The sequence below is a fragment of the Pelophylax lessonae genome, assembly GCF_965119305.1.
Source record: "Pelophylax lessonae genome assembly, chromosome: 2".
Classification (NCBI taxonomy): domain Eukaryota; kingdom Metazoa; phylum Chordata; class Amphibia; order Anura; family Ranidae; genus Pelophylax; species Pelophylax lessonae.
The window spans coordinates 376,919,309-376,944,807 of record NC_138769.1 but is presented as its reverse complement, the minus strand read 5'-3'; the positions used below and the strand labels follow the sequence as shown (position 1 = coordinate 376,944,807).

The 25,499-nt window shown below is 44.1% G+C and overlaps 1 protein-coding gene across 1 annotated transcript in view; it reads right to left on the bottom strand.

The window, feature by feature from the left end:
• Positions 1-17,421: 17,421 nt before the first annotated feature.
• Positions 17,422-25,499, bottom strand: part of MED13 (mediator complex subunit 13) — a 181,548-nt gene continuing 173,470 nt past the window's right edge. Inside the window, exons 29-30 of the mRNA XM_082245707.1 lie at positions 22,160-22,260; positions 17,422-19,215 (exon numbers count right to left, since the gene is read on the bottom strand). Of these exons, the coding sequence (XP_082101833.1) occupies positions 19,083-19,215; positions 22,160-22,260 (234 nt within the window). The 3' untranslated portion in view covers positions 17,422-19,082. The remainder of the gene's footprint in view (positions 19,216-22,159; positions 22,261-25,499) is intronic.

The following is a 25,499-nucleotide window of genomic DNA, read 5'->3' as shown; positions in this document are numbered from 1 at the left end:
CCCAGAACCAGGGCAGCCACCACTGATCGCAGGGATTCCATGCGGAACTTGCGAACCCGCACAAAGCGGTTCAGAGCTTTCAAGTCCAGAATCGGACGTATCTTGCCCTCCTTTCTGGGCACAGTGAACAGATTGGAATAGAACCCCCGAAATCTGTCCCGATGAGGCACCGGAACCACCACTCCCTGAGCCCGCAGGTCCCGCACCGCCAGGTGCAGATCCCGCAAGCGCTCCGGAGACAGCTGAAGATTTGAGGGAAAAAATCTGCTCGCCGGCCGAGATAGAAACTCGATCTTGTATCCAGATCGAACGATTTCCTGAACCCACCTGTCCCGAATGCGGGCCAGCCAGGGTTGAAGAAAACCGAGCAAACGTCCCCCCACCCCAGAACTGGTTGAGGGCGCCACTTCAGGCCGCATTGTTATGGGCAGCGGACCCGGACTGGCCGGACTTCTGCTTACCTGTCCACGGCTTTTTCTGGGAGCCTTGGCCTTTGAAGGGCTTGCCCTTATAGTGCGACCGAAAGGACCCCTGAGAGGGTCTAAACGAGGTATTCTTCTTACCGCGAACAAACTTAGTCTTGTGAGTCTGGGGCAAGAGTGCTCCTACCCCCAGAAATACCCTTTATCAGAGTATCCAAAGATTCGCCAAAAAGGCGAGATCCCGCGTAGGGCAAATTAGCTAAAGTCTTGCGAGAAGATTGGTCAACAGACCAACATTTCAGCCATATCAGGCGACGGTTCAACACCGCCACACTTTGGAGACGCGCAGCCAAAGGGACCAAATCCAAGTCCGCATCACACAAATACATGACACCCTGATGAATCTGATCCACCATAGCCAATGTTGACGGAGGGGCAGAGTCAGCCACCAGGGTGCGCCTAAGCTCCTGCGTCCAATCCGCAATAGCCTGGGCTGCCATAATGGAAGCAAAAATCGGCTTCAGCATAGAACCCGCAACCGTATAAGAGTGACGGGCCAGAGACTCCAATCTCCTGTCCGTAGGGTCCCGGAAAGCCGGGGTATCCTCAGCAGGAATCGCAGTGGATTTATTCAAAATCGCCACCGCGTGATCCACCTGAGGTGGCACACACCAACGCTCATCAGTTTCGGGAGTAAAAGGATAACGCAGCTTAAACCTACTCGGCACAGCAAAAGGCTTCTTCAAATTGCGCCATTGCTCATCAACAGCGCGCTGAAATTCCGTAGAGCAAGGAAAAACCTGCAACGTTTTGCGCTTTCTTTGCGTCCCCTAAGAGGACATCAAAACAGGAGGACATGGTTCATCTTCCAAATGCAGTGTTTGCTTGATAGAAGCAACCAACTCATCCATGAGTGCAAGCTCTTCAGACGAGCCAGGGGGAGAAACATCAACCCCTTCCACCTCAGCCTCCCCTTCAGACCCCGCAAGGTCTAGAGATGAGCGAGACCCTGAGAAGGGCACTCCAGCCATAGCATCCCCATCGCCCTCTGAATCAGAGGAAATTGACACTCTGGGCCTTTTTGTGGATCGATCAGCCACCAGCATCTGCACCTGAGCAGCTAAGTTAGCCACAATAGTAGCCAGATCAGCCCCCTCGGGGGAAGCTGCAGCCCCTTGGCCCCCTACCAAGGTGGGGGGAAACTTGCTTTCCTGAGAATCCATGCCCCAGTAGACTTAAGAAAAAAAGGAGCACTGTCCCTTTAAGATCGCGGCGAGCGTAGCCCACCGCACTCACTGAATACACTGACCCCCACAGGGATAGGAAAACTAGGCAAGGAATACAGGAATATGGAAAGGTAAAACCTGGAGAGATCACACAGGCTGCTGCACCGATCGCTGTCCCAGAGGAAAAGGAAGTGATGCAAGACTGACCGCCCCTATGAAGCCTATGTAAGCCTACACAAACATGGCCGCTGGCTGAGGCTCCATAGGCAGATACAGAACAGCGCTGACATGAGGCCTGAGCGATCGCCGCCAAAATGGCGGCGCTTGGCGCCAAAAACGCCGCTCTTTCCACACAGGACCGGCCACCATAGCTCGCTGTAAAAAAATGGCGGACCGCAGCAGCGGTCGCCGCACAGTATGCCCAAAAATGTTGCACAAGCATGTCACACACAGCATACAGCATGTCTCACAGAAAACTCAGCCTCTTACACAGAGCAGAGCAGGAGAGCCCCCCCCCCCCCTCTTCAGCCCACAGAAAGGCAGCTATTACTGACAGGGAGCTCAACGTTTTTACACAGACATGCAGGGTCCCACAGTCCCAGACTGACACCCAAAACAGACAGGTCCCCACACAGAATACACTTACCATCCGGATGGCGTGGGGAGCCCGCACAAGCGATCAAACCGCTGCACTAAGGACAGGGAGAGTCGCAGCCAGGACGCAGTAAAACCGCGGTGCGAAACCGCAAATGGCGTTCGGTGAGGTAGCCACCTCACCGCAGCATCCCTGCAGCGAACAGGGATGGGTCGTTCATACATGCCAGGGAAACCTGAGCTGAACGCTCGATGGCAGGCTGGGAAGCCACTGGCCCTGAACCCCGATTAACCAGGGAGGCCAGCCCGAGACCCAGCTCCGCATGATCATCTTCATCCGAAGAAACTAAACTAGTGCTGAAAAATAACAGCTAAGTAAAGAAGAGAAAACACTTGAAATAAAATCAAAGAGAGAATAGAGGCTGAGACTGAAATCCCAGCATAAGCCTGCTAACTCCTGAGCTAGACAATTGAAACTGAGGTAGGAATGCAGGAAGCAGGAGGGTATTGAGTGAGGGGACCACCCCCTAGGGGTGGGGTATGCTAAAAGCTTTGATATTAACATATGCTGTTGCCTAGCTACTCCTACGGAGTAAAGGTCAATAACCCCATAGTGACGAATATGAAGAGGCGGCGACTGTCGGAGGACGTAAGAGAAAATCTTGTTAGCCGATAACTTCCTGTATACTCTGCCTGCGCTGCATTATCAACTACATTTCACCGAACGATCTAAGGATTTCAGAACCCCCCTCTATGTTATGGAGAAAAGGGGAGGTAGAGGGGTTTTCACTACAAAACAGGAGGGAAGCCTACAGTCACAAATCTAGAAAGACCCTAGAAACCCTAGAAAGTGTTACAGGCAGGATCACCAAGTTAAAATAAAAAAAACTGCACAAAAAAAAAAAAACTTGAGAGCCACCACATTTAACTACTTGCCTACAGGGCTCTTTCACCCCCTTCCTGCCCAGGCCAATTTTCAGCTTTCAGCCCTCTCACGCTTTGAATGACAATTGCGCGGTCATGCTACACTGCACCCATATGAAATTTTTATCTTTTTTTTCACACAAATAGAGCTTTCTTTTGGTGGTATTTAATCACCTCTGGGTTTTTTATTTCTTACAAAAAAAAAAGAAAAAAAAGACAGAAAATTTTGAAAAAAAAAAGTTTTTCTTATTTTCTGTGAGTAAATTTTGTAAATAAATACATTTTTCTCCTTCACTGATGTGCGCTGATGAGGCGGCACTGATAGGCTGCACTGATGAGGTGGCACTTATGGGCACTGATGAGGAGGTACTAATATGCCGTACTGATGAGCACTGATAGGTGGCACTGCTGGGCACTGACGGGTGGCACTGATGGGCAGCACCATCAGTGCCCATAGTGCAGCTAGTCAGTGCCCATCAGTGCCTAGATGAGCAGGCACTGATGGGGGGCACTGTGGGCAGTTATGGCATTTTATTTTCCTCTTGTGTAATCAGGGCACTGGTGATCAGGACACGGCCGACACAGATTTTCCCCGATGCGCGCGCGGGGAGTCTGTTACTGGGAGGCCGTTTAAAGACGACCTCCCGGAAATTAGAGCCCGTGCTGTAGCCGTCTTTCGGCTCTAGCGCGGGCGGGAACTAGTTAAGAACTGGTAAGCTGCAATATTAGGAATTAGTCCAAGGACAAGGTGAAATACTCAGGTGGTTACAATGAATACATAATCTATCATTTAGGAATCAGTCTGGAAAGGACAAGGTGGAATATTCAGCTATAAGGGCCAGTTCACACTGTAGCAATGTCAGACATTGCATGTGATTCGCACGGCACTGCTGTGCAAATCACATGCGATGTCTGTGCAATGAAAATTCAGCCATACAGATTGTATGTCTAAATTCGCATTCCCATTTGGACCAAACTCACGTAGGACCCTTTTTTTGGTCGGCACCAGAATTAGATCACATGGATGTTCACACCCTCGCAATCTGATTCCTGTCCAAATTGACAGTTCACACTGCGATATGCGAACTGATCTGGGGGTGTCATTAACTTTGTATTGACTCCCAGCTGTTTGCATATGGCAGTGTGAACTGCCTGTGAGTCGGGTGCGATGCAGGAACCCGCAGTGGATTTGCAGGGTTCCCACATCGCACCAATGTGAACTGAGACTTAAAGCTAAAAATCACTTAGGGCCCATTAACACTATGGGGGTTGCCAACACATGGAAGGATAGAGCAATTTGGTGCCATCCATTCTATATGGCATGTCAATACACCTGTTTTCTGCCTAAAATAATACCTGCGCCACTTTCAGTGTGATTTGGTATGCAAGGCAGTCTATTCAAATGAATGGCTGTCCTAACACAATATTTATTAGCAAGTCATGTAACGCACATGCTTTACCGCAAAGCAATAAGTTGAACAGGCTCTAATAGGGGGTTGTTTTTTGTTTTACCAAACTCTAGCCCATACATATTACAATCTCATTTAGAATTATCATAATAGCAATACAAATGGCAATTTTTTTTTTAGGCATTTTACCACTGTCACCTTGCTTGAGGTGATTGTAGCAATATTAGTGCACCTGCAATAGAAACATTTGAGTACTGTTCGTAATACTTTTCCATCCGTTTTTCATCCATTTTTCGTCCGTTTTCATCAGTTTTTCATCCGTTTTTTTTACATTCACTACTAATGCAAAAACGGATGAAAAACAGACCATTTGTCTGTTCACATCCGTTTTTTGTCCGATCCGTTTTTTTTTTTGATGGATGAAAAATGGGGCATTTATCCGTTCCAAAAAACGGACATTGACGTAAGCGGATGGAAACGGATGTTAACGGATGATCATCCATTCTCTTCCGTTTTTACAAAGAGATGCATTGATGTCCGTTTTTCATCCGTCAACGGATGGATGAAAAACTGAAAAACGGACCGTATGTGTGAAAGGGGACTAAAGCCCGTACACACGAGTGGAAATTCGGCCGGGAATTTTCGTCCGATGACCGATCTGCCGAATTTCGGCTTGTTAGTATGATGCTTCCGACAACCGACTCCGACTTTTCGGCTTGAAAAAATCCTGGAGTGCAGGCTATAACATTTTTGTCGACCAACAACACACGTCCGATTTTCATCTCATTAGTACAGATTTCGATGGGGAAAAATCTTATAAGCAAGACTAGGCATGCTCAGAGATGAAAGAACACATACAAAGCAATCCAACACATGACATCACTTCTGAAGTAGAATTCTGTCGTGCGGGAAAATTTGTGTGCAGTCTAGAGCACATTCCAACCAACAGACACGACTCTGGACAAAAGACGGACAACCGGTCGGCGGAAATTCGTTGCGTGTGTAGGAGGCTTGAGTTTCAGCATTTGCTAAAATTTTGTGAATTGGTACTGCTTGGACCTTGAAGAAGGGGACACACCCTGAAAGCTTGACCTGAACAATCACCTAGCTTTTAGATTGTGGTGGGCCAGTATGTAAAAAGCAGATCTTTTTTTTTTTAGTACTAGGTCTGCTTAAATATTTATATGACAGTGATGGCAGGTTACCTAAATGAAATCAGTTACTTTGTGCCTACAACTTTGATTATATCAGTTTTGACAGGTCGATTTGACTCAATTAGTCATTTCTGCAATCAAAGTGGTTGAGAGTGTTTGCAAATTGCCATTCAGAGGTTATACAACAATGAAGATGTAAAGCTTGCCATACACTATTAGAATTTCTGCCAATTCAGAGCAATCGGTCAAATTTCTAAATCAGTAGCCCTACCGGCTCAACAAAAGTCGATTATGCAATTGAATTTTGTCAAATGAACAAGGCCAAAAATGGTCAGTTGAACGGTACCTGCAGTGAATCATTTGCAGGTAAAGTGGAGGTATTCTGACAGCTGGTGCGCACAGCTGTCAGAATACACTAGCCCAGCTTGCAAAATTTATCCATCTGTGTATGGCCAGTTTAAGGGCTATGTATCTCTTAAGGCAGTCACATGTTCTAATCTACTGAAAAATTGAAAGGAGATCATTTGTACAATGTAGTATAAAAGACTAATTGTATATACATACACTAGAATGGGCTCTGCTACTTAGTTGCTGTTAACATACCATAGATGGAACAGATTATACAATCAGATCATAAGATTTGTTGTTATCTTTAGCTTGTAAAGGAATTATACAGAGCGCGTACAGTGTTAGGATACACTGTAACAATAGAAAGGTATGATCACAAGTTACAGTCTAATTGTATGATCTCTAGGATTACCAACTATTAAGAGGGTACTATATGTACAGTAAATATATATTTAAAATGTTTCTGTTTAGGTACCACTTGTGTAATGGTGTTTGTACAGATTTTGCCTAATATAGAATGTAAGGTAACCTTTAGGCTGTAAAGTAGTAATCCTGAAGGTGAAAAATCTTGCAATCTCTAAGGCTATACCAGGAAAGCAGAAGAGCCATCAGTCGGTTAGCATGACTAAATGTTACAACCGGATTGTCTTTAAAGCCTAGCTTAAGATGTAATGTCCCTTTAAACAGTTAATTTGTGCCAAACTAGCCCAAAGTATATACTGCACTAGCAGGTGCGCTTGCTGGACACAGTGTATTAATTGTATGTAGCCTCAGCTACATACAGGCGATTCCTGACTTAGAGGACTCCTACTTAAAAATGGAGAGAGACAACAGGAAGTGAGAGGAAATCTACCCCTAAGAAGGGAAATTCACTCCTGTAAGAGTTGTCATGGGAAAAAGGTGTCTCCACTGAAGCTTTATCACCAATCCTTGTTTCCACAACCACCAAACATTTTAAAAATCCAATTGTCACACGGACAGAAAGTGAGGTGAAACCTTCTGGACAGGGGCACAGACAGCAAAACAAATGTTACAGGGGTGTTAACCCTTCCCTATGCTATCCAAAAAGCGTAAAAATAGTTTGTTTGGTTTGAGCTGCACTGTAAAAAAAAAAAAAAAAAAAAATGGAATTTTTCACTTATATACCATTTCTCTGATGTTCATTGTCGAACACAGCTCCTCATCTCCATGACTATATGGGTTATAATGCGCTCTACAGAAGTAGGACACTAGACAGACAAAAACTTGGCTAGGGGGTATATCCCAGGGGGTATAATCCCACTCTCTGCTATAGGTATTCTGTTTTGTTACAAGCAGTGTCAGAAGAAAAAATCCAACTCCATAGAGGGGTGAGTGCTGTGTCCACAACAGTGTCAAACAAGAGGGGTGGCAACAGTAAGAAAAAAAAAAAACCTTCCCCAAGGCTAAACATAGCCAACCAGGTAATATGGAGCTCACCTGAAAAAAAAATATAAAACACCCTCAAAGAGGACAAGTCCTCTAAACAGCAGCCTGCAAAACCTTGCAGCCGAAGGAAGCGCGAGCAGATGCCAACACATCCACCTTCTAAAACTTTGTGAACATGTGTACAGACGACCAGGTAGCTGCCTCGCAAACCTGCAACCCTGACGCCTGATGACGGAAGGCCCAGGAAGCACTAAGCGCCCAAGTAGAGTGCGCCTTAACAGGGAAAGGAGGAACCTGACCCTTAATGGCATAAGCCTGAACCACAGTCTTGTCTGATCCATCTGGAAATGGTCGCAGCCAGCCCTTTACGAGGTCCATTCGGGAGGACAAATAGTGAGTTTAACTTCCTAAAAGACTCCGTAACTGCCAGGTACACCCTTATTGCACAAACCACATCCAGGAAGTGTAAAGCAATTTCCTTAGGATGCTTAGGCCTGGGACACAGGGAAGGCAACACAATGTGTTCATTCAAAAGAAAATCAGAGACAACCTTAGGAACGACGGACATGGACGAAGAACCACCTTATCCTTGTGAACCACCAGGTAAGGTGAACAACAAGACAGCGCCGCCAGCTCAGACACCATGCGCGCAGAAGTGATAGTCACCAAAAAGGCCACCTTCTGGGATAACAAGCAGGGGAACCTCCTGAATATTTTCAAATGGAGGCTTCTGGAGAACTGACAACACCAAATTGAGGTTCCATGGCAGCAACGGAGACTGCACTGGAGGAACCAAGTGTCTCACTCCCTGGATAAAGGTATGCACCAAAGAGTGTATGGCCAACGGACTTTAAAAGAAAACCGCCAAGGACGAGACCTGGCCCTTGATGGTGCTCAACCCCTGGTTTGAGTAAAGCCAAGATCCGATTCACCGAAAAGGAGCGAGGGTGAACCTCGAGGGATTCACACCACGCAATGTATAACTTCCAAGTACGATGATAAATCTTCCTAGAAGTAGATTTTCTAGGTTTTAACAGCTAGAATCACAGATTCAGACAACCCTCTATCCTTCAGCACCTGGCTTTCAACAGCCAAGCCGTCAAAGCCAGCGACTGGAAAGCAGGATGGAAGATTGGTCCTTGGGATAGCAGATCTTCCCTGAGAAGAGGTCTCCAAGGAACATCAGGGACCAGCCGTACTAAATTGGTGTACCAAGACTGGCGAGGCCAGTCTGGAGCCACTAGGATGACCGGAATCCCTTCTGCCGAGACTCCTGCGCATGATCGAGGAGGAAAGGCATAAATCTGACGATACTGACTCCAGAAGCCACTAATGTGTCTGTAGCGTTGGCTAGAGCAGTGGTCCTCAACTCCGGGGGCCAACCAACAAGCCAGATTTTAAGTATTACCTTGGGGAGATGCAGACTAGAATACTGCAACCACTGAGCAGCAAATGAGATCACCTGTGATGTAATTTAGTTATCTTGCAAACCTGGCCTGTTGATAGGCCCCAAGGACCAGAGTTGAGGACCACTGGGCTAGAGGATCCCAAAACTATGCCACAAACTTTTGCAGTTTCCTGTTGAGGTGAGAGGTCAAAAGATCCATCTCAGGAGTACCCCACCAGAGACACAACTGATGAAACACCTCCGGATGAAGAGACCATTCCACATGGTCCAACACCTGTCGACTGATGTAATCCGTCTGCCAATTTTTCACCCCTGGAATGTATACAGCAGAGAGGGCTGGAACGATTTGTTCTGTCCACTTCAGAATGCTGGCTACTTCCCAAGCCGCCAGGACACTTTTTGGTGATTGATATAGGCCACGGCTGCGGCATTGTCTGATTGAATCCATACCGGACACTCCTGGAGACGAGTTGTCCAATGATCCAGACAAAGTCTGATCGCTCGGAGCTCCAGTACATTGATCGGTAGCATGGACTCTTCCAAGGTCCAGACCCCCCGAGCACACTTGGTACCGAGGATGCCTCCCCACCCAGACAGACTGGCGTCCGTTGTGACGACCGTCCAGTACAGGGGAAGAAATTATTTTCCCCTGACGACGTGCCGGAGAATGAAGCCACCAAACCAGGGACCTCCTCGTACTCCAGCTTAACAGGATCAGGTTGTCTAGAGAATGAGAATCCTTGTTCCATTTTACCAGAATCTCCTTTTACAGAGATCTCGTGTGGAACTGTGCAACCGGAATCGTCATGAAGGTAGACACCATCAGGCCCAGCACCTGCATGGAAGTCCGAAGAGATGACCATCTACTGGACAGCAGAAGCTAAATTGCCTCCTGCAATTTCTGAAGTTTTTCCTGAGGAAGAAACGCTGAGTCCAGCATCAGACCCAGATAGTCCAGACTTGTGGATGGAAGGGTTCAATAGGCCTGCAATAGACCACCGAGACATGGGGGAACGCTGACTTGGAGGGAGGGGAGCCCAGAGGTCCGACCTTCCTAGGGAGGGGCCCACGTCCACCTCAAAACCCTCCAGGTGGGGGGGGGGGGCAGCTTCTTACCACACCAGGCACAGGGTGGGCACTGCTCAGGACAGACCATCGCTCTATCGTAATGTGGATGCTGTTGGCCAGGAGGAAACGCTGCGACTTACGCAGAAGCCAGTTCGTATGCATCCTCGCAAAACTTTTAACTCGCAGGCCAATCCCCGTCCAATGAAAACAAAAAGCAGAGATTTGTCCAATGGGGCTATATCGAAGCCGACCTAGCACGGAGCTGTGGTCTGCATGCGCTCGGACTGGGGGGGCCCTAAAGATCTAGATTATCCAGTTTGTTGCCCAGTCCGACACTTGATTGTAGATCCCACAGGAACAAAATAATAGAAAGGAGGATGGAAAAAAAAATTACATTTAAAAAGAAAAAAATTTCCAGGACCAGGGATTCCAGTAAGGAACTAGGTCTTTACCCCTGACTAGGCAGAAAAAGACTTTATACCTATAGCAGAGAGTGGGAGTAAACCCCCTGGGACTGCCCCATAGGTGTAGTCAAGTTTTTGTCTGCCTAGTGTTCTACTCCTGTAGGGGGTCCATCAATGAACGAAAGAGAAATATACCTGTTCCGACTTGCAAGCAAATTCAACTTAAAGCGGAGTTCAACCCAAAAGTGGAACTTACGCTTATATGTTTCCTCCCCCTATTTGACAGGTACCCATCCCCACTTCCAGGAGACAGCGCTGCGGCGATGTCCCTCGGAAGTTCACCCCCCCTCCTCCTTCCTCCGCCGCCAATTAGAAAGCGCAGCACGCTTCGCGCATGTGCAATAGGGAACCAGCTGTGAAGCTGAAAGGCTGCACTGCCAGATTGCGGAGGCGGCAGCACCTGAGAGCCGATACGAAAATCAGCTTTGAGTGCGGACATTGTGGGAACCCTGGAGTTCTAATATTTAAGTCAGCAGCTACAGTATTTGTAGCTGCTGATTTTTATTATTATTTTTTTTTTTCCTAAGAGGCAGAACTCCTACAGACCTTATCTTGTCTGTACCCTGCCAGGGACAGCGATGTATTCCGGCACTGGGATGCAAACTTCCCATCCCACTCCAGGAACAAAATAGAGTTGGGCTGAGCATTTCTCAGCCATTCACATAAAACTTTGTATTTTATGAATGAATACAAAGCTTCCTCTTATTGGCTGGGGTGGATGGCATCATAAACTTGGACTCCCAACCAGAGGAAGCTTTGTATTAATTCACAGAATACAAAGATTCCCGTTAATGGCTGAGTAGCTCTTACCCTGACTCGATTTAGTTTCGGGTGTGGGACCAGAAGTTTGCACCCCACTGCTGGAACACGCATTGTATGTAGCTGAGGCGATGTACCCTTAATACAGTGCACCTGCTAATGTAGTAGTCTGTTTGGGCTAGCTTGGCACAAACAAGCTATTTAAAGGGACATTAAACATCAAGTTAGGCTTTAACTTATGGCCTCTTGCACACAGGACTTTTTTTTTTCTTCCCCTGGACACCTGCAATGCAGCTGAAAAAAAACACACCTAAAGCTACCTTTTGCATACTCGCTTGCTGTTAATGCATTCTATTGGCAAGAATATTAATTTATTTTTTCTGTTAGAATGCCTAAACATGCTAGTATTAGTTTGGCTTTTTTTCCCACTCAAACGCTCCTCTCCTGAATGCGGTGTTAGATTTTTTTTTTTTTGCCTGTAAAGACCTATGTTCGCATGGATACATAGGCTAACAGAGGGGCGTTTAGAGGCAGGGGGAAAAAAAAAACAACACCTGTGTGTATGAGACCTTACCAGCAGCCACGTAGGGCAAGGGATCGAGTGGAATTAATTTAAATGGACTGTGTAGGCACATATTTTTTTATGGACAGGTATGCTTTATAAATTGGTATACAGCTATGTTTGCCTGTCACCTTAGTGAATTCTAGGAAGAGACAACCAATCACTGGACAAAAGATGTGGATAAATGGTAAAGACCAACCACACATGCTTCCGTCACAACACTGCATTGCTGTAGTAATATGCCTCCTTGTAGAATGACACAGAAGATTGGATCACAGACCTGTGTTTGCAGCTTTACAAAAGATTTTTAATATACACATCTTTGGGGGAAGCGAAGAAACTATTCAATCCCTAATTTAAGGCAGTAACACATTATCATGTATCATTCTTTTTTTTTTTTTCATTTGCCTAAAGTTCAGCATTAAAGTGATTCTAAGGTCTTTATCCTCTTCTCGGGTATCCATTTAGAAACAGAGCTGCCGTTCGGCCCAGCCCCCTCTATCTCCTGACTGGCTGAGTTTGATTGACAGCAGCAGGGGAAAATGGCACAGTTGCTGTGTCTAAGCCAATCAGGAGAGAGAATCCTGAATGACTGAGGCATTTGTGGACAGCACTGGATAGAGATAGGCTCAGGTAAGTATTAGGAGGGCTGCTGCACACAGAAGGCTTTTTATTCTAATGCATAGAATGCATTTAGATGAAAAACCTTCTGACAACCACTTTAATCCTTACAGCTATATTTCTTGATGCTTTGCATTCTAGTCCAGAAGAAAAGAGCTTCAAAGCAGTGCATCCTGGGAGGTCGTGACACACCCCACCATACACACAGCACCAGGTATTTTACAGCAGCTGCAACAAAAGAAGCAGCAGTGGTGGGATCACTAGTGAAGAGCATCTACGAATGGGTAAAGTGACTTGTATCTAAAAGGTGACCATAGATGAATCAACATTTAGTTGGTTCAGCAGGGACTGGACCAATTTTGATTCATGTGTGGGCATCCCTGTTCAACAGAAGTTGATTATTAGATCTTCTGTTGAACAGGAATGCTGAGAAACTTGTTGATCAGTGGTTGCAGCCACTGATCAATTTATTCTGACAGCAGAGTCCTTTCATCAGTATACAATGGCCTGGCAGGGTGGGTTTTTCTTTTTCTTGTTCAACCTGCTGGCTGAACAGAAATAAAAAAAAAAAAACTAAAAATCTATGGTCAGCTTTACATGTTTTTCCACTTTTGCAGCCAAATTAGTTTAACGCCTACTTTATATTATGTTTTAATTTACATAGCTTAACTTAAAGTGGAATGAAAGCCATCTATCCTTTACCGCCAAGGAAGCGGCCATATTAGCCTCGGTTTGATCTGCAGTTGTCCCGGTGCTGCACTTGATCAGTTTATGACCCCAGCTTTTTGATGGCTTGACAGGTCAGGTAAAAAAAACATCTTTGTGACCGTTATTATTCATGGCATGCCTTGAGGCTGGGTTCACACTTCCGCACGGATCGGCTCACAGCAGGGGTCTGGTGCGTCCCTGTTCACCATTTTAGTCTGAATTTTTGGCTGAATTCGGGCCTGAAACGGACCAGAAGAAGAACAGGACTCCTGTACAATTCTCACTGGAGCCGCTCCTTAGATATATGAACCAGGTCCATAGAGAGGTCGTCACAATCTCCTGACATGCAAATTGGATGCAGGGAAACCTGCTCCTATTCGCAATAGTGTGAACCCAGCCTGAATGTTACTGGTTTGGGAAACTGTTAAATTGATAAGTTTCATTAAATGTAAATCATATATAAATTAGAAACATTTGCTGCTCGCCATTAACTTGCCCTTTCCTAAAAAATGTTCCACTGCTTTGCAATGTTAGGAAAGAGGCTGAGTTAGGCCCTTTTCACATGGGTGTGCCATAGGTTTTTCATCTATCAGTTGATGGATAAAAGGACCGCAATGTATTCCTATGGGCAAAAGCAGGTAAACCTATAATTATCCATTTACATCAGCGTCCGTTAAGGTCTGTTTTTTTTTTTTTTTAAAAACGGAAAAAGTCTCTATTTTCCCTCCTTTTAAAAAAACGGAAGCAGATGAAAAAGGGAAGTAAACAGAAGACTGATGTTAGATGTAAACTGAATCTGTTTTTTTTCTGGCAAAAAAGTGACTGAACAGGTGATACATGTGTGAAAGGGACCTCAATATTTATGACCCTGTCTGCACTGTACTAGCAGATCTCATCTATTGTAAACTACAGGGGGACTATACAGCTGCCTGATCACCTTAGCTGACAGCCGACAGCGAGTTGTCAGATTTGCATGCACTCCCAGCTACTGTAGCAGCCAAGAGTGTGTGTAAAACCCCATTAACTGCTGCCAATGTATAAGTCGGTAGCAGCGAAGGGAGTAAACCCAGTCTGCCTTGTGTAAGCAGTATAAACCACTTGCCCTCCGGATTTACCCCCCTTCATGACCAGGCTATTCTTTGCAATACGGCACTGCGTTTCTTTAACTGACAATTACAGTTATTTGCAAAGCTGCACCCAAATTAAATCTATTTCCTTTTTCCCCCCCACCAATAGAACTTTCTTTTGGTGGTATTTGATCACCTCCGCGGGTCTTATTTTCTGCGATCTAAAAAAAAAAAAATTATTAATATACATTTTATTTTACCCTTTTACTTTCTGCTATAAAACACATCCAATAAAAAAAAAATCTAATTTTCCTAATCAATTTAGGCCAATATGTATTCGGCTACGTTTTTGGTAAAAAAAAATCCCAATAAGTGATCATTGATCGGTTTGCGCAAATATTATAGGGTAAAAAAAACGATGGGATATTTAATTATTTTTTTTACTAGTAATGGCAGCGATCATCAACTTATAGCGGGACTACGATACTGCGGCAGACAGTCGGACACCGAAAATATGCACTGTCACTGTAGTAATGACACTGGCTGGGAAGGGGTTAACATCAAGGGCGATCAAAGGGTTAACAGAATGCCTAGCCTGCATTTTAGTGTAATGTGGGAGGTGCTTTTACTGGGGGAAGGCATGGATCCTGTGTCCCTGGAAGGCAAAACTTCCCTACTGACAGAAAGGCGATCTGCCTTGTTTATATAGGCAGACAGCCATTCTCCCTATGTACCGAAGGATCGGCGGGTGCCAAGGACAGAGTCTGCGGTACCCGCCAATTAGTTCTCGCTGTGTATATTCAGAGCGGGAGCAGTCCGCATGTGCGCCCCGTACCTGGAAGTGTCGGATCATGTACTAGATACGTGATCCAGCGCAGCAGTGCCACTTTGGGGCCATTTTTGTAAGTTATACCCAAACAAATCATTTTATTGCAGCTTAAAAATTCTAAGGCCTCATGTACACAACATTTTGGAAGCTTTCCAAAAAGCCTTTCCTCCTGGCAGAAGCATTTTAGTAGAGGAAAAGAAAACACATGACGCTTGTAAAAAAAGTGTGTAAGGCCATAAGGTGTGTTTACAGGCATCAAGTACTAGGACATTAATTTATTCAACTATTCCATTTAAATGAATTAACGCGCAAGCGCTAAATGTGCCTACAAGCATCAAATGGGTTTTCCAACAAATGTCGCTTCTCCTGGATGCACTAGCATTGGGTTTTTTTCTCTGCCTCCAAAAGCCTCTGCCACAATTCTGTGTGCATGGACACATAGGCTAACATGCAGGGGAGATTAGAGGCAGAAAAAAAAAAAAGAGAAACACAAGACACCCCTAGAAGCAGCTGCAAAAGGCTTAGATGAGGCCTTAGATCTAATGACTGCATTCATTTTCTTTCAGAGCCGGTTCACACTACTCCGACTTGTCAGGTGACTTGGTCGCCTGACAAGTAGCTCCCAATGCTGTGCAATGGAACCCTTCTAATCAGAGCGAAGCAAGTCACTCCAACTTAGAAAAAGGTTCCTGCACTATTTTTTGGCGAAGTCGGAGCGACTTGCATTGACTTCTATTATGAGAAGTCGTTTGCAAGCCGCGATGAAGTCGCGCTGCACGGGCGACTTCAAAGTCACCCGAAGTCGGGGCAACTGAGTTGGATTAGTGTGAACCGGCTCTCAGGATTTTGTTTTCATTTGCTAATCTGGCAGCAAGCTTGCAGCTGCAGACATCATCCTGGTATAACCACTTGAAGTCCAGCGACGTACGGGTAAGTCACTGGTCGGCAAGTGGTTAAGACAATTCATAGTTCACACATTAGCCTCAATGAGACATTTACATTATGCGATTCTCAATTTAAATAAAATGTTGGTAAAGGAAATATGAAAGCGGCAGTTGCCGACTTGGGTTTGAACATGAATGTTCATCTTAGCTTTACCACCTGATGAATTACTGACCTGTAGCAAGCTTGTGAACATCAGGTTTTTTAAAAGCCTGGATGAGAGCCCCAAAACATACCAACATTTATATATTTTTTCTGAAGGCTCCTTTTAAAACTTCAGATGTGAATTCCCCCCCCCCCCCCAAGATACTTAGTAGATTTTTATAAAAGATCACATTGGATAGTGGGGATAGGATTCTAAACCACATCCCATACACTGCATGGACTTATTTTTGGTCATTTTTAACAGCCAAATACAAGCGATTGTGCCTGCATACCTGCAGAACTCCCTCTTCTGTTAGACTGCCAGGCTATTGTAATGGTCTTGATAGTGCTCAAGCTTGTCCAATCCCTCCACACATTACTATTGGTTAGAAAGGCAGTCCATCATTGTGAAAGGTCAACAAAAATGTGTGCAGGCAGAGCTGCTGCAGATACATGTAGATATTTATTTTCAGAAACCTGGGCAATTTAAACTGAGTACGATAGGAACATGTGCCTATAAACCAATAGATGGCAGTTTTGTAACTTAACATTTTAAAGAGGAAGTAAGGCTTCCTCTGTAACTTGTACCTATAGGTAAGCCTATGATGAGGCTTACCTTCAGCTACTGTACATTTATCCTAAACATGCACCTGCCCTGTGCCGTGAACGGCGGCTCCCGCGCCCATGCGTGGGAGTTACGCCATCGCGGCTCCGGCCAATAAGATGGGACGCAAACCCATCTGAGGATCAGAGCACGCAAACCCTGAAGGAAGATAGGTGAACATGACGGCCACGTCAGCGGCGTGCAGGTGCTTCATACAAAGGAAAGTATGTCATAATGAGCTAGTATACGATTTGATTTGATTGATTTTTTGTTATTTTTTGGAGGTTAACAACCTCTTTAACTGTTCATGTTTTAGGAAACGCTGGCCAGCACAGAGGACCAAAGGAGGTCAGATTGTGCCTCTATTTTTAAACTGCCCTCTAGAGTTTACAACCGGATGAAAAGCTGACATTTGCTTACAACTTCTGCTGACTCTCTCATTATACCATGTTTCGGTATATCATTTTCACTAAAATCAACCTCTGCTGAAGCTATTTAATCACACACTCTGTATGAATTGCCTGGGACTGTAAAGAACCACCAGTGTTATACAAAGCCTAATGACAAGCTGAGCCGACTATTGGCAATTTTACCAAAAAGTTGTAATACATCAGCAAGATGTACTTTAAAACACCCAGGATAACCACCTAAAAGCATTTTCATTCTGTCACAATAAAAGTGCACACGGTAGGTCAGTGCGAATTGAAAGGCAAATAATAGCAAGCATTACATACAAAATATGAATAAAAATATGACTGATTTAATTACAGACTTGAAAATTTCCAACACATCAGAAAACATCTTTATCCCACAGAAATCTTAACCAAGTAAGAGAAATGCCAACTTACTTCTTGAGGCAGTCAAATTACCTTTTAGGAAACAAATAAAAATAAAAAATATAGAGATTTCTGAAGTAAAATACTCTTTGATTGCACGGTTTTGAAAGAATGTCTGAAAGCTTTTGTCACCAAGTGTTTAATTTTAAACAAAATTGATATTTCTTAAATATTTATTTATATTTATATATATTTATATATATATATATATCTATGTATATATATACACACACGCGCAAAATGCAAACTGGATTCCTCCATGTAACTATGAGTGTTAAAAGGTAAATACTCTGTATTTACAAACTTTAGAAAAAAAGTGAGGTTTTCGGAATACAATTCACTTATTTCCAGGTATTTGTGAATAGATAATACAAGCTATTAAAGATCAAATATTGATATAACAAAACTGAGGAACCCCATCATCCAAACAGTGTGTAAGTCTATTTACACGGCACCCTAACACCACTTGCTGAACCTTAGAAAGACTGCTTGTAATTCCATACAACACAAGGCATTCTAGGTATATCTGTTTGTAGTTAATGTTAACCGGCCAGTGAAATTGAACTAAATACAGCCTGTAAAATTGTATTTTTGTGTGGGGGGGGGGGGGGGAGAAGATAAAGCAAAATTTAGTTCTTTTTATCAAAGTAATGCTTTTTTTTTTGTAGCAACAACTCTAAGAAATACAGCCAGAGCCCTGGACCAAATTACAAAAATGAAAGTGAATCGTTTATTTTGTTACTACAGGTTAAACCACCTACAACATTCAATGATATATTGCCATTAGGGTTTGTTGAGGTGTAATTATAAAATCTTTTTAAGACCCGGTACCTTTCAAATGCTATAAACACAGTGTATTTCGTTACTGTACATGTACTCTGCTGCTACAGCTTAGCTGTAAATCCCCCACACACAATGGTATGGACATTACCCTTCCTATTTCCCCCTCCCCCCTTTTTACTGTACATCAAACAATACAAATGTTTTATTGTCAACCTCCCCCTTACAAAAAATAATACTCTAAAAGCAACCTACTGCAACTTTTAATTAAGACAAGTACATATATTTTAAACCAATTGCTTTAAAGCAAGAAGGCAGTATAAACCTTCTAGGGAAAAAAGTTTGTTTTTTTCATTTTATAAAAGAGGTTAAGAAATATAAGACAATTTTTACATTTAAAAACTTACAATAAATAAGAGATGCAGGCATTTTTCTGTATATTGATAATAGGTTTTATAATCCACACAACATCTTTATGATGTTTAAAAGTCAAAAGATGAAACACATCATTGCTTCCTAGGACACCCGGCGTCTTCCATTCACATGATGTCAACAGAGGATCTTCTCACAGAAAGAGAGACAGGAGATGATTCGAAAGGTTCCAGGAAACTTTCAAAGTAGAACTGGATTCGTAATATGAAGCAATTATCCAAATACAGGAGGTGGTGGTATTTTAAGTAACAACCCAGTCTGTTGTACATCCTGCCAATTTTGTATACTGAGTGGCTTCAAAGAAAACAAATGTAATTCCGGCGTCCTGTAATGTAATAAAAGCCTTGTGTTCCTTGCAGCTTTCTTAGTGAATGTCACAGCATATTCATGATAATGTTATACAACTGGTTCAGCACCACAAAATGAACTGGCAGACATGAACGTCTGTCTTGAGTTGCAGGATCACAGGTTAGCCAGGAGAGGGCATTATACTGTTCCAGAACAAACCTGAAAAAAAAAAAAAAAAAAATTGAGATCAATAAAGACAGAACACCAAAACCTTAAAGAGGAAGTAAACCCTCCTCAGGAAGTTGTACCTATAGGTAAGCCTATGATAAGGCTTACCTATAGGTACTGTAAATATCTCCTAAACATGTACGGTTTAGGAGATATTTACCTTTAATGCAGCCAGTGACGTCACTGGCGCATGCGCTCTGAAGGAACGGCTGATCGTGCCGTTCCTTCAGAGCCCCGTGCCGTGACCGTCGGCTCCCGCGCACGTGCGCGGGAGTGACGTCACCGCGGCTCCGGCCAATCAGATGACCGGATGCCGCGATCCCGGAAGACGGGCGACTGAACATGTCGCTCGTCATACAGGTAAGAGAACGGTACGGCGGGGGCTCGTTCTAAGGTAAGTTTTTCATAATGAGCTAGTATGCGATGCATACTAGCTCATTATGTCTTTCTCTTGCAGGTTGTAAAAAAAAAAAACCTCTTTAAGCATATAAAAAGTTTAACCTTACAGTAGCTCTATGGATTGGTTTATAGTGAAGCTTTATTATGGTAAGTTGCCCAAACACAAAGATAAACTGAATAAGAAATATGTATAGGAAACACCACCTTTAGTACAGGAGATTCTATCCATTAGAATATTATTTTGCAAACATAGCCCATTTGGGTTAAAAAAAAAAAAAAACTTCTCTTCTCTGGCACATATGCCTATAACCATGTCGTGCAATTAGGTACATATGGGTGACATAAATCCTTGTAAGTGAAGGTATGTGCATGCAACAGTACAGAGGCAGTGATAAGAACCCTTTATGGAGAAGTCAGAGGTCTTAGGACCCAATGCCTCCTCTGCCTCCACCCACAGCAGATTTGGGACAAAGATTCTGCAGTTTACCCTGGTGGTTGTGAACCTGGAAATTCTGGCAGTACAAGGACAACTGATGAATGATATATCACAGATCACCTGAGGCTCCCCATCCTAAATCACACTGCAGCAGCTTGAAGCTCATAAAGGAACTAGATGAGCACAGGGATCAAGAAAGCCAATGTTGTAAAAGTATAACCTCAAACATTTAGTCCAGGCTAAGTAATCTCATTCAGTTATTATGCATTCTATATTTTTCAAGATGGACATCAGGAAAAGGTACATTGCAGCACAAAGGTCCAAGGACAACAAATTCTTTGTATGCATTTAGAGTGAAAAATGAGAAAAGTACAGTAATGTGCCATATCTCATTCACATTAATGACATCAGTCAGCATGCCTCCTGCCACATTTGGATGAATTTGGATTTATCCTTGGCTGTTCCTGTTCAAAAGTAGTCTATCAAATTGACGTCTCATGATTGGTTCTGCTGGAAAATTTTAATTTGAACAGCACTTGCAGCCAATAGGCTGCAGTGCTGATCAGTGCATTCTGGGAGTTCCGTTGTCAAAATACAATGATATTGCAGGATGATTACTGCATCAACATTGCACGTGTGGAAAGAGGATACGGGTCAGTTTTCTGGCTGAAAGATAAAAAAAAATAAAACTGACCCATGTATGACCACCTTTAGGAAAAAGGTCACTTTCTTTCCAGAACCTCAAAACGTAAAATAGGTTTTTGCATTTTACTGTAGAATCTTTTTTTTTTTTTTTTTTTTTTTTTTTTTAGAGTCAATTGAGGGACATTGGAATCATTTAATGTGATTATGAAGGCTAAAGGCTTTTTACTTTAAGCCATTCTCTGTAATAAAGTGGTAAGAAACTCTGTACCACTTGTACTTACAAAGGCTTACCTGTAGGTACTGTGAATATCTCCTAAACTTGAACAGTTTGGGAGATATTCAGAGTGCATGCAGCCAGTGACATCACTGTCGCATGCGCTCTGAAGGTCCGGCTTACAGTGCCAGACCTTCAGAGCCTGTGCCGGAAATGGCAGCTCATGACATCATTGCGCCTCCAGCCACTCATGTGACAGTACACCCAGAACAGTCTCAGCTGTGCCATTGTGGCGCTGGAGGGCTTCGTTCTAAGGTTAGTCTATCACAATGAGCTAGTATGCATCGGATAGACTGGGGTGGGGGGGGGGGGTTGTAGAGCTCAGCTGTCTTAGCTAGGACATTGCGGTGCTACATACTAGCACAATATGACATTGCCTTGCAGGGATTTTTTTTATTTGTAATCACCTGTGAACCTTCTGAATGCAGCTCCCCGCGAGCCCTCCTTATACTTACCTGAGCCAAATCTCGATCCAGAGATGTGCACAAGATGTCTCCCTCTTCACCGGCTGAGACAGCATACACCATAGGCTCCTGCTGTCAAAACCAGTGAGGAGGGAGCAGGCTAGAACTGTGCTGTGTCTCTCTATGGACAGTTAGTTTAGAAGCAAGCCCGAGTACCCCCATAGCTAGCAACTTGCTACGGGGGGGAACTAGACAGGGGGGGGGGGGGGAGAGGGGAGAGCCAGGAGCACTGTCAGGGGAAACGAAAAGAGGAGGACCATGGCTGCTCTGTGCAAAACTATTGCACAGAGCAGGTAAGTATGACAGGATTTTTTTTAGAGCGTTTAACCACTTCAAGACTGCAAAACAAATATACTTTGTAGCTGGCTTTGAAGTAGTTTACCAGGATTATGGCTGGTGGGTAGGATGGGTTATCTTGGGTTAGCCTAAAGTTTGTTTGCAGTGACCAACCTGCCTGTGGGTGCCAGGATAACCAGAAGGTGAAAACGTTTCCGGTTTTCCTCAATGAATGAAAAAGAAAGAAAGAAAGAAAGAAAGAAAGAAAGAAAGAAAGAAAGAAAGAAAGAAAGAAAGAAAGAAAGAAAGAAAGAAAGGGGTGTGTGAGCATCTCAGGTGTGAATTGAAAATCTTTGTATATTTTGGTATTTTAACACAATTTCTGCTGTTTTAGTACTACTGTAAGAGGAGAGATCATTAAAAATTAAAAATGACTTTTACCTGAGGACATCTGAAGTTTGATTTGAATCTAGTGGATGCGAGTGTTTGCTGTGTAGCAACTCATCTGATTGCACTGAAGGCACATGGAGGTGCAGAGAGGCCTAAAAGAAAAAAAAAAAAAAAAAAGGAGGTGAAAGATTTTAAAGAAAATATTACCACTCACTCAATGTTGAAGAACAGTAAATAGAATATCAGATAATAGACATTTTACAAAATACTTATTTACTTCAAGCCCTTTACACAAGCCTGTATATGCACACGTTCAAATTATTTTATTGAGCTTGAACAGCCATCTATACAGAGTTTTAGTCTGGTGGTACTTGAAAAATAGAATTTTTGGCTTAACGTAAAATCCATTTTTCTGATGTTCACTGACGGACACAGCTCCTGTCATTCTTGACCATTGGGTTATACTGCCCCCTACAGGAGTAGGACACTAGGCAGACAAAACTTCTAGCTACACCCATGGGCAGTCCCAGGGGGTATACTCCCTCTCCCTGTTATAGTCACTCAGTTTTGTTTACAAGTAGTGTTAGGAAAAATAACTCCACAGAGGGGTGGGTGCTGTGTCCCTCAATGAACATCAGAGAAATGGATTTTATGGTAAGTCAAAAATCCCATTTTCTCTTTCGTTCATTGACGGACACAGCCACTGTCATTCTTGACTATTGGGACGTCCCAAAGCTGTGTTAAACATGAGGGGTGGGAAACAGCTAAATTTTCCCAAGGCTAAACATTAGCCAACCAGATAATAGAGGCTCAACCAAAACCACTGGAGCCCACCTGAAAAAAAAATAAAAAAATACACCTCAGAGCATCAGGTCCTCAAACAGCAGCATGCAAAACCTTACTGCCAAAAGCAAGTATCCGCAGACGCCAACACATTCACTTCATAAAACTTTGTAAAATTGTGCACCGACGACCAGGTGGTCGCCTTGCAAACCTGCGTCACTGACGCTTGATGATGGAAGGCCCAGGAGGCACTAAGCGCCCTAGTAGAGCGCGCCTTGACAGGGAAAGGAGGAACATGACCCCTGATGGAATAGGCCTGAACCACCGTCTGTCTGATCCATCTGGAAATGGTCGCAGAGGAAGCGGACAACCCTTTCCGAGGTCCATCTGGTGAGCATAAAGAGTCTAACTTTCTGAAAGACTCCGTAGCTGCCAGGTACACCCTAATTGCCCAGACCACATCCAAGGCATGCAAGGCAAATTTCCGTCGGATGTTTAGGGCCCGGGACACAGGGAAGGCAACACAATATCTTCATTCAAATAAAAGTCAGAACCTACTTTAGGAAGAATGACACACAGGGGCGAAGCACCACCTTATCCTTTTGAATCACCAGATAAGGTGGCAACAGAATAACGCCGCCAGTTCCGATACCCTGCGCACAGATGTGATGGCCACCAAAAATACCACCTTCTGGGTCAGCGTAAGCAGAGGAATCCCTGGAATATTTTCAAAGGGAGGCTTCTGTAGAGCTGAAAGCACCAAAAGATCCCAAGGCGGCAACCGAGCCCGCACTGGAGGAACCAAATGTCGGACATCCTGAAGAAAAGTACGCGCCAGGGGGTGTGTGGCCAAAGGTCGTTGAAAAAAGACCAAGGCTGACACCTGGCCCTTGATGGTACTCAAGGCCAATTTCTGTTCAACCCCCCCCGTTGAAGGAAGGTTAAGATTCGAGCCACCGAGAAGGAGCGAGGATGAATCCCAAAAGACTCACACCAGGCAATTTACGTCTTCCACGTACGATTGTAGATCTTCCTAGAAGTAGATTTTCTATCTTGGATATGGGGGGGTGTCATGGCGCTCTCTGGTATCCTTAGGTGGGTACAAGGAGGATGGGTGAGTAAGAGGAGGGGGTGTGGGACAGCGAAGAGGGGGAATCCAGTGAGTGATGAAGGGGGGGGGCTACGTTCGGCGGCAGCCAACTGGAGCGTGGAGAGGCTCTGAGAAGAAGACAGGAGAGAGCGGCGCCGGCTTAGTGTAGCATAATTTTATTTAGCACTGTTAAAAGTAGTATCTCACTCTGAAGTTAGGTGAGACAGGGACGATGAGTCTGGTGGGATCATCCATCTTTTTCTCCCAGGGAAGTGGCGTGGAAGGAGGTAATTAGATGCCGATGGTATAGATGAGCTGCTGTGTGGCTGCTTGTTGTTGCTGACCGCGGCGGAGCGTTCACAACAGGGCTCCGGCTACCAGCTTCCGGTCTTTGGCAACGTCACTTCCTGGTAGGAGAAAGATAGGGGTTGCGCGCGTTCGGAGCATCCGTGCTCCTTCGTCAGGCAATGGGAGTGACTCAGATAGGGCAGGGAATTTATACCCTGTTTCTGTACTAATCACAAACACATCTGTCCGGGGGAGGCGGAGCCAAAATGCTTATGCAGCGTGACTAGAGTGATTGTCCTCTTAGTGAAACACAATTGGGGATATATGTCTCTGGGGACAAATGTATCAAAGCACATAATGGTAGTACGGCATTAAATTTACAACTAAGAAAAAAAAAAAAACAATATATATGGTGAATCTGATAAAAACAATCGTAACATGGCAAAAGACATATTAAATCCATAGATGGGAGATGCGTGTATATATATATCTATATAAAAAAAAAAAAGGTAAAATGGGAATGAAATTAAAAATAAAAATAGAAAATATATAAATAAAAAATAATAAAAATTAAAATTTAAAAATTAAAATAAGTTAGGAGAGAGGGGGAAGGTATATACGTAGGTATAATACAGAAGGATGTGGATATTAATAAGGTGATGGGTCAGTTCATCTTATCCATAGATATATGGGGTGTCACGTGTGTCAGGAGAGAGTGACATCTCAGTAGTGTGTATATGTATGCACAATATTAGAGTGTGATATTAATTTCTAGCCCCTCGTTTAGGCCTCCTGGCGCTAAAGTGTCCAGGGTATAAATCCAGTAATTTTCTCTGGTACACAGTCGCTTGAAACGTTCAGCGGGGGGGAAAGTGTGCGGGGATGGCCTCCAGTACCCACACTTTGAGTCCATCGGAGCTCTTGGAGTGATATTCAGTGAAGTGTCGGGGGACACTATGTTTATCGGAACCTGTTTCAACTAGGTTCCGATGTTCTCCAAAACGTTTGCGTAAGGTCCGTATGGTGCGGCCTACATAGAGTAGGTTGCAGGGGCACACGAGGCAGTAGATAACAAATTCCGTCGAACAGGTATAGAAGTCAGTGAGGGAATGGACTTTCCCATTATTCGTGAACTCCTTTAGACCATGGTCTTACATGTTTGCATGTTAGGCACTTGGTCTTGCAGCATTTGTACATTCCCTTAATTTGGAGAAAGGTAGTAAGGGATGA